Source organism: Sinocyclocheilus grahami, unplaced genomic scaffold, assembly GCF_001515645.1.
Source record: "Sinocyclocheilus grahami isolate Dianchi unplaced genomic scaffold, SAMN03320097.WGS_v1.1 scaffold35.1, whole genome shotgun sequence".
In the NCBI taxonomy this organism is placed as follows: domain Eukaryota; kingdom Metazoa; phylum Chordata; class Actinopteri; order Cypriniformes; family Cyprinidae; genus Sinocyclocheilus; species Sinocyclocheilus grahami.
Window position 1 is genome coordinate 880718 of NW_015505214.1, and position 14229 is coordinate 894946.

A 14229-nucleotide genomic window follows, 5' to 3' on the forward strand; every position below is an offset into this window, starting at 1 on the left:
ATGTATGTATGTATATATATATATATATATATATATATATATATAATGAATGACTCAGAGAGCACAGGTACTTGTTTTTATTTTATTTTGTTTTGTTTTGTTTTATGAACCACATCACATTAATGCATTAAATTCACGTGGCCCTACTTTTTTATTTATTTTTTTGATAAAGAACACTTAGCTAATTTTACTAGCCCTCACTCCATGTTCTTTCTCCCCCCCCACACACACACACTAGCTCACTTATTCTGTCTAATGATATTAGAGTAAGTGGAACAGATATAGTCATTTACATCAACAGCTGCTTTTTGCATGCATTAGACCACTTTATTGGATAGGTCAGATCTCATTTCCATGCAAATCAGTGGCACAGAATCAAAGATGACTCTCCCTGCATACTATTTGTGACTTATGAAAATATATATGAAGACTGAATCTGGAAACCAAATTGGACATCTTAGGCACATTAGATACAAGAGATTCACAAATCATACACTCTTAAAAAATAAAGGTGCTTCAAAAGGTTCTTCAAGCGATGCCATAGAATAACCAGCTGCTTTTTGCATGCATTAGACCACTCTATTGGATAGGTCAGATCTCATTTCCATGCAAATCAGTGGCACAGAATCAAAGATGACTCTCCCTGCATACTATTTGTGACTTATGAAAATATATATGAAGACTGAATCTGGAAACCAAATTGGACATCTTAGGCACATTAGATACGAGAGAGGCTGGAGTCATTCTGGAAAATCAGTTTTCTGTGGATTCACAAATCATACACTCTTAAAAATAAAGGTGCTTCAAAAGGTTCTTCAAGCGATGCCATAGAAGAACCATTTTTGGTTCCACAAAGAACCATTCAGTCAAAGGTTGTTTAAAGAACCAACTCTTTCTTACCTTTTTATAATCTGAAGAACCTTCTTTCGCCACAAAGAACCTTTTGTGAAACAGAAAGGTTCTTCAGATGTTAAAGGTTCTTTATGGAACCATTTAGACAAAAAGGTTCTTCTATGGCATCGTGAAGCACCTTTATTTTTAATAGTGATACAATATATGAGTATATTCACAAAATTTGTTTTGAGGGGGAGAGAGAACATACAGCAGTTATGTTATTTCTAGAATACACTTACTCACTCAAAGTCTCAGTCAGCATTACGTGTTTAATTGCATAATGCTCAGTGGAAGAAAAAAAAAATCCATAAATCTATCCAAGATGGCAGATGAAGCTGGAAAGATGTTGAAACTATAGACTACTTGCAATTCATTTAACAGTGAAAAATGCTAAATGGCTAAAAATAGTTAGCAATAGTTAACAAGGGGGAAGTAGGGAAGCATGCATATTAGGATGCAGCCAATCAAATCAAATGTTGAGTTGTTTGCTAAGTAGGGCATACCAAATCATTCACTTAGGAATTTCTAGTTAAGTCAGGACACTTCCTCTGAAGGTGGTTGCTCATGTAGGCAGTAGATATCAAGACGGCTCGATTGGTTTTGAAACTGTCACTGAGATGAAAGGGAATGCTAATGAATAGCCTTCTTTAGGTATTATAGGCTTTCCTGGTGTAAACAGGCCCTGCATACTATTTGTGACTTATGAAAATATATATGAAGACTGAATCTGGAAACCAAATTGGACATCTTAGGCACATTAGATACAAGAGATTCACAAATCATACACTCTTAAAAAATAAAGGTGCTTCAAAAGGTTCTTCAAGCGATGCCATAGAAGAACCATTTTTGGTTCCACAAAGAACCATTCAGTCAAAGGTTGTTTAAAGAACCAACTCTTTCTTACCTTTTTATAATCTGAAGAACCTTCTTTCGCCACAAAGAACCTTTTGTGAAACAGAAAGGTTCTTCAGATGTTAAAGGTTCTTTATGGAACCATTTAGACAAAAAGGTTCTTCTATGGCATCGTGAAGCACCTTTATTTTTAATAGTGATACAATATATGAGTATATTCACAAAATTTGTTTTGAGGGGGAGAGAGAACATACAGCAGTTATGTTATTTCTAGAATACACTTACTCACTCAAAGTCTCAGTCAGCATTACGTGTTTAATTGCATAATGCTCAGTGGAAGAAAAAAAAAATCCATAAATCTATCCAAGATGGCAGATGAAGCTGGAAAGATGTTGAAACTATAGACTACTTGCAATTCATTTAACAGTGAAAAATGCTAAATGGCTAAAAATAGTTAGCAATAGTTAACAAGGGGGAAGTAGGGAAGCATGCATATTAGGATGCAGCCAATCAAATCAAATGTTGAGTTGTTTGCTAAGTAGGGCATACCAAATCATTCACTTAGGAATTTCTAGTTAAGTCAGGACACTTCCTCTGAAGGTGGTTGCTCATGTAGGCAGTAGATATCAAGACGGCTCGATTGGTTTTGAAACTGTCACTGAGATGAAAGGGAATGCTAATGAATAGCCTTCTTTAGGTATTATAGGCTTTCCTGGTGTAAACAGGCCTGCAGTCCTAACTGAGGAGGAGTTTGGAGGTGGCAGTGGGCTGGAGGTCTCCCTGTTTTCTGCTTCCGCTCTGGTCTCCCTCTTTGTGGGAGAGTTAATAATACGAGTGGCTGGTCTTGGCAGGCCTTCAGACAGCAGGACAACAATACGATTAGCAGAGTCACAGTACTGCACACGGCCGTCCACTGAGTCACCATAATGAAATCAGGAAGCAGCTCCTCTTCATCAGAGGAGGGCCTGGAGGGGAGAGGCAATGCCAGGGAGGTAAAGAGTGAAGGAGGGAGGGGAGGACAGGCAGATGAAGCTGGAACAACCACACAAAGAGGACAGTGAGGAAAGCTGCTGAATCCTAAAGAGGCTGTCCAGTGCTTTCTGTCTTTTTCTTACTTTTGGTTTGCTCATCCTTTTGTCTTTAAAGTAAAATTTTCTGTTGTACAGTCGCAGTCTTCAGTTATAAGGTATAAGCATGCAAACAAATATATACAGTCAGGCCCATATATATTTGGACACTGACACAATTGTCATAATGTTGGCTCTGTATGAGAATTAAAATGCACACTTTTTTTTCAATTTAATTCAAGGGGTTGAACAAAAATATAACATAACAATCTAGGAATTACAACCATTTTATACACAGTCCCACCATTTTCAGGGGCTCAAATGTAATTGGACAAATAAATATAATCATAAATAAAAATTTTTTTTTTGATATTTTGTTTAGAATCCTTTGCAGGCAATGACTGCCTTAAGTCTGGAACTCATGGGCATCACCAGAGACTGGGTTCCCATTCAGTCAGTCACGTTCAACGTTACGTCAGTGACTGACGAATTGGGATCTCGCCCGAGAGCCCAATCACCTTCGAGTGTTAACTAAACAAGCCAATGACAGTTGGCGTGCGTGTTTCGCCACGCGCACCCCGCCCCGCAGCGCGGGTATAAAAGGAGAGCGCGTGCAAACGCACATCAGCTTTTCGCTTCGGAGCCGAGCCTTCTACAGGACGAATCTCCGCGAGTGTTCGAGAAACAGCTGGCGTTGGTGTGACGGCGTATCAGCGGGGGTTGCCATCCAGGCTGCTGAAACCTCGGCGGGCTGCAGCTTTCATTCTGCGGTCTCGCCGCGACCTCCCCTGGGCGCTTCAGCGCTCTCTCTAAAAGAGTGTTTCCAAAAATTCTAAAAGAGCTATTTCTAAAAGTATATATATATATATATATATATCTTTCTGAAGTCCTTCACACCTGCAATGATCCATGATTTTGTTGTTGTTGTTGTTTTATTTGGAGGTTAGGCTGGCTTTTTAAATTGCTCTGATGGCATCCAAACTTTTATTTGCACAATGCTGAAAATTCAGCTATGGCAGGAAAAAAGAAGACAGGAAAGTGGAAGTGGAATGAAATGAGCTAAAGAAAGAAAGAGAGAAAAAGAAAGAGGTAAGGATATGAAGTATAGCTTTGTCTGAAGCAGTAGACAGCACATCTAAAGTCTAATGACTTCCAGCACAGCCACTATATGACATGGTCCAGTCATCTTACCTTATAAACCATCAATGTGATCAACAACCCAGAGTGCAGTTCTCTCTCTCTCACACACACGCTACCCTCTATTACTCTATAACATCTTTAAACCCTGTGAGAACCACTGCAACCAGTAATAGAGAGGACAGAGCATCAATCCGGCTCACTGCATTGGCTCAGTCTCAGGGTATAAATTAAACACTCACCAGAGTAAGAAGTAAGAATGATAGTGTCACGAATCCGGTCCATGAACTTCCATTTGCTAGCCATCGGAGGTCACCCTTTCCAGTTTCACTGACTCTCGCACTACACACTGTTGCACATCGCCCTGGACTACATATCCCATCATTCATTGCACTGATTGCACTCAGCACGGTGTGATGTTTTGCCAGGCCTTTACTGCAGCTAACTTCAGTTGTTGTTTGTTTGTTTGTGGGTTTTTCTGCCTTTAGTTTTGTCTTCAGCGAGTGAAATGCATGCTCAACCGGGTTGAGATCAGAAGATTGACTTGGTCATTTCAGAATAATCCACTTTTTTATCTTCAAAAACTCCTGGGTTGCTTTTGCTGTGTTTTGGGTCATTGTCCATTTGTACTATGAAGTGCCGTCCAATCAACTTTGCTGCATTTGACTGAATCTGGGCAGAGATTATTAACTGTAATTATATAACTGTAACTTGAATATGTTTTGGTCAACATCTAAAATAATAAAAATTGTGCATGTGTCCAAATATACTGTATATGGACCTAACCTAATATATATTAGGTCTCAAGTATATTATATCATATTATATATCATTTATATTTTAATAATGTATATTCATTTAATTATTATTATTATTATTATTATTATTTTAATCTTTACATTTATTTATAGCTTTCTTCACTAATCAAATAATCACAATGGTAACATTTATCATGTTTTAAAATATTTATACTCAAATTGATATTTCAAAACTATGGAGCCCTGCACATAAAGAAATAGATGTCATGAAATAGATGTCATGATAGATGTCCTTTTTTCCTGCATGCATGTCATGTGGCAAAGATATGTAAATGAAAACTTAAAAAAATAGTTTATAAAAATGCAAAACAGATGCATTTCCACTGGAGGTCTCAGATGTGTGTACCCCATTATATGTCTTCTGTAAATGAGATGAAGATAGAGAGATAAAGGAAGGAAAAAACAAAACAAAACGAATCTGAGGGCTAAGCTTAGACATGAGGGTCCACGTTCATGGATTATGCTTTGTTGACTGTCGGTTCTTTAGTTACTGTGGGTGTCGTGGAGGAAGAACGCGATGCAATGTCTGTGATTTTGAAGTGGTGGCTGTACCAGAGCACGCTCACAAAATGGCAGCGGCAGCGGAGCCTGATCGCAAAATGGCGGCCACACTAGAGCACGCTCACAAGATGGCGGCGACATCTTCAGGAGTCCAGTCAAGTCACGGCCGATCTTCAGGAGTCCAGTCAAGTCACGGCCGATCTTCAGGAGTCCAGTTAAGTCACGGCTGATCTTCAGGAGTCCAGTCAAGTCTCAACTGATCTGCCAGAGCCTCATCATGTCTCAGCTGTTCATCCAGAGGAGGCCATCTATGAACTGTTCTGTTCCGGCCAAGGAGGTCGTCTGGGAACACTTTGTCTGTCCTGTCACGGCTATAGAGGCCGTTTACGAACTCCCTGCTTGTCCTGACACGGCTATAGAGGCCGTCTACGAACTCCCAGCTTGTCCTGTCACGGCTATAGAGGCCGTTTACGAACTCCCAGCTTGTCCTGTCACGGCTATAGAGGCCGTTTACGATGCACACAGCTGTTTTCACTGATTGCACACAGCTGTTTCACATCACTCACTCACTATATATCACTCACTCAAACTACCATTCACTGCCGAGTATTACTTCGCCTGTTAATTTTCCTAGTTCCTGTTATCCTTCCCGTGTTTTCTTGTTTTGCCTTGCATTGTCAGTTTTCTCGGGTCTGATCTTTGCCTGTCTCCCTGGATTTATCCTTCTAGTCTCGCCCCTGTGATTCTGTCTGCCGATCGTCGACCTACGCTAGCCCTAGGACTATTCTTGTGTTTTGCCCGCCATATACCTGTCTGCCATTATCTGACCCATGCCTGTTTTATGCCCACGTCTCTGTCTTCTCCTAATAAAGAGCTTGCATATGGATTCTCACGTCTTGTCAGCCCCGTTACAGATAGTGTGACCCTCAGATTTAAAGGGACAGTTCACTCAAATTCAAGGTCTTTCATCATTTACCCTTATGTCATTCTGAAACTGTATGAATTTCTCTCTTGAGAAAGGTGCTTAAAAGGTTCTTCACAGCGATTGCCATAGAAGACCATTTTTGGTTCCACAAAGAACCACAGTCAAAGGTTCTTTAAAGCAGCACTATGTAACTTTTTCTGTGTTCAAAATTTGCAAAATGTATATAATGAGCGAGTACATCATGAATTAATCTTCCAAACCGCGTTTTTGTCTTATTCCCGAATCACTACAGTACACTTATAATAAGTACTTATATTTGGACTATTGTAGCCTGGTCGGGTCGTCACCGCTGCGGAGTAACACATACCTGCGTGAAACCCCATAGACATAAACTTAGAGAAGTAGCTCCGGTTGGAATGTTCTTCCGCAGGATGTGTGCAGTTCTGTTTATTAACCGCTAGACCACCAAAAGTTACATAGTACTGCTTTAAAGAACGATCTCTTTCTTACCTTTTTATAACCTGAAGAACCTTCTTTCACCACAAATAACCTTTTGTGAAACAGAAAGGTTCTTCAGATGTTAAATGTTCTTTGTGGAAGCATTTAGAAAAAAAGGTTCTTCTATGGCATCGTGAAGCACCTTTATTTTTAAGAGAGTACAATTCAAATTCGAATTCAAAGTTGTTTGGTTACCAACATCATTCAAAATATAGTTTTTTGTTCTGAAGAAAAACTAAATGCATACAGATTTGGAACAACAAGAGGATGAGTAAATTATGACATAATTAATTTTTTTAATGAACTATTCCATTAAGTTAAGCATTTTAGAGGGCAGGTTAAAGTTGTTTAATCCCATTAGCAAAATCCTGAAAATATATATTAACTATGTAAGGGTGCTTTCACACCTGTAGATTGATTGCTTTGTTCCGAAACGGGGATTAAAATTATTACAATGTTGCTTTTTATTCTTAATGCGGTTCGCTTTCACATGGCAAAGTTTCTAAATGGACCAAATTTGTTAATACAAGTCATGCGCAAGTAAACTGTTGTCTCATTGGTCAAAGTTCCACTGTTTATCACGGCTGTCATCCGTAAGGATGGAACGACAACAGCTATTTTTTGTAGCTGTCCATATATTAATTTATCATTTTGAGCAAGAGTCCAGGATTCATCAGGAAAACATTTTTAAAATGCACCTACTAGGAAGAAGAGCAATACGACGGCATTATAAAATGAAAAAGTGCGCTTTTTTATTTTGAATGGCGAAGACGTGCTCACTTACAGACATTCACAGGTTAATTTTGAAGTATTAGCAAAACAACAAAGCTAATGCTTTTCACGGAACTTACGTAATTACCCATTATACATTGTGATATAGCCTGGTTCGTTGGTCCGTTAGATCGGATTTCTTTCTCACGACAATCGAACCGCTCCAGGGTTCGTTTTCAATCGAGCCGAGACCACCTCGTTCAGGCGATCTCGGACCGATTGTTTTGGCGCGGATCCTGGCGCGATTGCCGTGTTCACATATGCCTAAACGAACCAAGCTAAGGGGGGAAACGCGCCATGTTCCGAAACAACGAGCCAGGTGTGAAAGCACCCTTAAAGCACATTTGCTACAAAAATTTAATTGAGTTTCATAGCTGGCAACAAATATACAGTACAGACGTCTGACACGTGATAAAATGTCACTGCTGTAGTATATTCAGAGCTAAACCAACAGCAGCACAACATGATACATGTTGTAGTGATGCAACTGTTGTCTGAAAATTAAACATACACAGATACACACTCACAAAAGAGAGTAAAAGGTCATGGTGCTAATAGATCAGATGCATCAATGACAGATTAAAACCTTGTCATGTAGGTCACCTCCTGGCGCCATGACAACAGAGCACACTGTGCTCACATACTAACCTCTCATTTATCACGGCACTCATCGGTAAAACACAGAACCCTGAACAGAGATTCAGCAGCCACACTGGCAACAAGCTATTTTTGACAAGGTAAAAGGGTGTTGTTTAACATGACCATTGAATAATTTTAACCAAAGTATGTTGTAGACATTTCATTAAGACCCTAAAGAATCATACCAACTTGTAGAAAATGGACATCCGATTTCCCCTTTAAGTAAATGTAAAAAAGAACAAAAACATGAAAATATAATCAAAAACGAATAATTACAACTGAATTTAAATGATAAATTACGCTATTTACATTTCTGTGAAATGCTGTAAATAATAAAAATTAAAAAAACACTGTGGGATTTTCTTCATCTTTTTAAAAAAATAATCTCCAAGCTGGTTTCAAACCAAAAGAGCTCAATGGCACTTCACAACAAGAAAGAAAGAGGCAAATCAATATCTGTCAAAAAGTGAACTCCTCTTTCAAACTCTCCTTCTGTGGAACAGCACTTAGGCGTACGTGATCCGGTCTGATACTTCATAAATAAGCATCATTCCCTCCGTTTATAACTAGCTCAGGTGTGAATCACTAGCTGTTATTGCCATTTACTCTCCATCAAGATGGCGCAAGGCTCTGCAGATGGGTCTTGTAAAGCTACGGTCATTCTATTCTAAGAAGTCTGTTCAATTAGGCTTCTCTGATTTCCCCGGAGAGCGCTCCTCTCTTTAAAACGCATCATTAACACAGGCTTACCTCTCCCAAAGGATGGCTTCACCCACATCCGACGCAGAGCAGACTCACAGCAACCGCACGCTAACACACACAAACCATCTTTTGCCATCGACCCAAACATTTGAGGCCTAGAAGATGAGGGCCTCTTGAAGAGACTATAAACTAGATATCCACAAACAGAATTGTATATTCCACTTTGATTTCGGAGTTATGTCTGTGAAATAACTGATACTTATTATTTTTGTGCAGATAGAAATGTTAAGGCTTGTACACATTTCATTCGGTCACAGACAGATGATGTGGTGCAATTACATGAAAGATTTTTTTAACACTGGTTTATGTGGTATAAATTAATATATTTCACACTGATGTACACTCTAGTAATTCTAACTGTATTTTTGCCATATAAATATTTTAAGAGTATTTCAGTTTCAAGAATATGCCTGTTTAGTCCCAAACAAACTTTCCCTTAAAGTGCCCCTATTATGGGTAATGAAAGGTGCATATTTTGGTTTTGGGAGTCCCTAACAACAGGTTGACATGCATGCAAGGTCAAAAAACACTTTCATTGTATTATAATATGCATTTATTTTTGCCTTGCATGCTCAACGACTCCCAAATGATTTGCTCAACGATTAATTTTTCCAAACCCCTCCTCTGCGTGACACTAATCTGCAGTGATTGGTCCGATTGGTCTCAGTTTCATTTCATCATGAGCCTGTAATGCTTGATAAAGCAGCGTTTGTGAGCACAGTGCTGCTTTGTGTACAGCGTTACCGGGGAAACCACTATTTTTACCGCTCCAAAAGCGGCACCTAGTGGCAAAGAATGAATTTGCATTTTCATTCAGACCAACTCGAAAAGACCAACAAGTGGGCGGGCAATATGCTAATGTTTCATGTTGACGTCAATATGAAACGCTTGGGATTCGTTTTAAAAACGACTCGTTTCAATGATTCAGAGTCGACTCTTTCTTTTGAGAGACAATAACTTTATACACGGTGCACTTTCAGATTTAAAACTGTGCAGGATGTTTTCATTCACTTAGAGCTGTGTTACATACTGCAAACAAGGTGATTTTCAAAAATCCATAATAGGGGCACTTTAAAAATGTACTTCTTACCCTAAACAATAACCAATAATATTTTTTGCAATATATTTGAATGCTTAGCTAGAATACCATTTATTATTGTGAATATATATTTTCAATTACACATTGTGATATGAACAATCAGTCAGTAAACATACTAAATAAAATTTCATAAACTAAAATATCTCACTGAGAGTTTGGGTTTCAACGTAGCCAACAACTGACTCACAGTTTAGTAAGGAAGTTAGTTGTGAACTTCAATTTCAATTCACCGACTTGTAACAATAACTATAACTATAATTTTTCAATAATCATTCTATGACAACAATTGGGAAATTCCACACCACAATAACGATACAGATGAACAATATTGTCGGAATCTCTTTCAAAACTATTTTTCCATCTTATAAACAATAAAAACATTGACATCCAATCAGAATCTACCTGTTTTTAATGAGCTTGAGCATTTAAAGCGACAGTACAACATAAAGTCAGCTTGAGTTTATAATGAACAGAAGGTTATCATCCGTTGGTGTGAACGCTAATATAGTTATCGTTTTAGATTATATCTCATATTTATATTTCTTAGTATGAAAAGGCCTTTAGTCTGATTCAAATCACTAACTCACAAGCTAATTCAAGATCATCCTATTTAATGAATCCTTTTGACTGACTCATTAAAAAGAACCATTTCTTAAGAATCACCTGTGTTTGTTGTTGCAATTAGCTCTCCCACTGAAGTTTTTACTAATGCCAACTGCTTTATAGCACTTGCCACTGATCAATACATTGATGAAAGGAAAAGTAAAAAATGTCAACTAGATATTAGCTACAACATATCTTCAAAGTAATGAAAAACCCAAAATGTCCTTTTTGTAGATAAAACAAACAGAAACCAGGTTAGGCATCTGAGGATTTGTATTTGTGGCTCAGACACTTGCTTCAAAGGATCATGGGTAGTGACAGGACACAATTCCCCCCGCCCACCCCCCGACTCACCCCTGACTTCTCATCGAAGATCTTGATCCCTCCAAAGGACACAGTGAGAAAAACTTTCTGTTTGTGTTCTCCTTTAGACCGCGCAGAGGCTGCGATTCCCTGCAGACAAGAAGATGAAAACAGAAACATGAGGGAAAAAAAGAAAGAAATGAAGATAAAACAGAAACAGAGCAGGGAACGTCAGCTTTTGCTACTTGCTGCAATCCTTGGGGAGAATTAGCTGTTATGAAACTAAATTGATTCATTTTCTCTCTATTTTCAACAATTTTGGGCTTGGAGGTTCTGATATCCCTTACAAAAAAGAAATTTATTCAAGTGTGCTATTAGTATACTTCTTTTAAACTAAAAAAATAGGAAAGTATACTTTCAGTCTACTTTTTATGTACTTCTCAGAAATGTGCTTTATGTACTTCTCAGAAATATACTTAAAATGACATGTAAGTATACTTGACTTATTCTTAGAAAAAGTCTGAATTTATTTGAGCTATAGGCTACTTGTGCTCCGAGAATGTTTTAATTGTTATACGGTAGGGGGGCGCTATTACACATCTTCTGTACAGAATTTCCAAAACACAGAAACAGCGAAGTAGAAACCGAAAAACAACAGATGCTTTCACGCGTAATCTAACATGATCATCAGACATAAAACAGCATCAAAATTGTGTAACGTTGTGGAATAAAACATTGACCCATGAAGAGGTAATAATGATTGTCAAGCTTTTGGACTCCGACTACGTCGTAGTCTTTTTTCAGCTTTTTGTTTAAAATGTTGTTTATTTATTTGTTTATTTTTTATTTATGAAACTTACCCACATTCAAATGTTTATAAAAAAGAATGCATGAAGCTAGAATAAAATGTTTTTGTTTAGTAGTAGATACCCTGTTCTTTCTTTTGATGTTTTGTATGTTCAGATATTCATATAACAAAATATATACACATTCTTAAATAGGGACATGGTAGTATACTTAAAGTATGATGTAAATTTTACTTAAAGAACGTATGAGTATACTTGTAGTATAAAACTACTAAACTATTAGTTTACTGAGAATATACTTCAAAGTGTAATACAAATGCTACAAGTATCTAATTCGTAAACTATCAGTATACCTTTAAGTTCACTTTTAGTATAGTTGCTGTACAAACTAAAAACATAGAGGTAAACTAGTTGTGTACTCAAAGTTTACTACTGTTATACTTAAAGTATACTTAAAAGTATACTTTTATACTAGAAAGTGGGCCAATTTAGTCCAAAGGAGTATTGAAATAGTACACTTACAAGTATACTACTAGTACACTGATATTTGTATACTTACTACATAAAGTATACTTAAAAATATACTTGAACTTTACTTAAATATACTTAATAAAATAAACTTAAAGTATACTTTTTTTTGGTAAGGGATGACTGGTTCGGAGTGACTGGGGACATCCGATACTCTGTAATTACACCATTCTGCTGATCTTTCTCTACTGACGGTCATTCAGAAGTAAAAATATTTAACCCCCTCCAGTTCTTCTACTCGACTCTTCCCCAAAGGACCACACGAAAATGATAGACTGAGCTCATCTATGCAGAATGTTTACTGAGAATACACGAGAAAACACCAAACATACAAAATGCTGCTCATCCGGTCACAAAACCGTCATTCACCTCGACAGTTTGGATGAAACTCAAGAGAAAATGGCTGACTTCACTCATTTTGCATCACTCATTTTGCATTTTGCATTAATGATAAACTTAATACAATTATATTATAGCATGAGCAAACATTTCAGCACAATTCATAATTAATTTCTTTACCCTCTTACATACGCATCATCCAAAACATGGCTTAAAATAATGTATCCTCATGTAAACCATTGTTTTGAGAACAAAGAGCAATAAAACTGCAAATTAAACTTGCATCACCGTGTGAACCACACACATAAATAATTGGCCAACACTCCAAAGTTTTGTCCCTATTTTGGAGTGTTTGGCTTTGTAATAGGTCATTCTACAGCAGATGCAAGGAATATAAAACATAAATCGAAAAACAACAGATGCTTTCACACGTAATCTAACATGATCATCAGACATAAAACAGCATCAAAATTGTGTAACGTTGTGGAATAAAACATTGACCCATGAAGAGGTAATAATGATTGTCAAGCTTTTGGTATTAATCATTTCTTTGGTATTATTGCGCGCATGCCAGCCAATAACTTTAAATTGTTATGTACAGTTATCAAGTAAAATACAAATTTAAAACAAGTCACTCAAAAAAAGAAATGAATTAATAAAGATCCCATATGTGCTTTTGTTTTTTACACACATTCAAAATGCCACATATTAATATATGAAATTGTTTGAAAATTTTCTCAATTTTCTCGAACATTTAAGTCTATTGAATTATCAGCCACAGACTGAAATGCTGACTGTTCACTTTTAAATTTAACACTTAAAAGCCCAATGTGGAGCAACAGCCTTTGAAGCTTTTTTTTTTCCTCAGGGATCACTGCTTCTTTTGATGACTGGTGGATCGACCAAGATAGGCAAGAATGAATATAGGGCCAGTTAGACCAGTGCCTGGGGCCTCTGCCTACATTTTACCATACCATACAGAACTTTATATTACTTCACTGGACAACGGAGCAAACCAACCCCGTGACATCCCACACTGTGTATTGCAGGATGGAGGCGCCCTTATTCCAAAAGCTACAACAAAACATCCCTTTTTCCTTTGAAATGGTTACATTAATTGTGTTTGTTATATATTTTTTAAATTATGGAAATCACTTTACTAAATAATGTAAACTTGACTGACTGTTTCACTTCCATTTTACATTTACAGTAAAATAATAATTCACTAATATAATATTAATTTACCAACCTACTGAAGAAAATCTATATTGTACCTGTTATGACAACCACTAAAAAACATAGATGGTAATTAGAAAAGGTATGCATATGTAGAATCAAAGCTTTTCCACAAGCCAAAGTATACTAATATTTAGAAAGAATATACATTATTACCACTGTATATAGCAAGGGAACTAATCATTTACTAATTAACAGGTTTTTACAGTAGCATTTTTATAATCTTTTACCATTAAAATTACAATAATCTTTTACAATATACGAGGGGCAGCACTCTGAAAGGTTCATAATTACCTGGCAGAAGGCACTGCAAATATAATATTTATTAATTGAATAAAACACGAAAACAAAATAACATTATTAAATTACAAATAAATGAAGGTGACTTTTAGTTCTTAGTATATTAACACATTTTTGAATGTATGAGTACATTTTGCACTTTTAATAAACC

The 14229-nt window shown here is 37.0% G+C and overlaps 1 protein-coding gene across 5 annotated transcripts in view; it reads right to left on the reverse strand.

Moving 5' to 3' along the window:
* LOC107581465 (disabled homolog 1-like) overlaps positions 1–14229 on the reverse strand; it is a 191704-nt gene that overhangs the window by 66024 nt on the left and 111451 nt on the right. For all 5 annotated transcript variants that reach the window (XM_016267041.1, XM_016267039.1, XM_016267037.1 and 2 more), the window contains exon 4: positions 10921–11019. In XM_016267041.1, coding sequence (XP_016122527.1) covers positions 10921–11019 — 99 coding nt within the window. The remainder of the gene's footprint in view (positions 1–10920; positions 11020–14229) is intronic.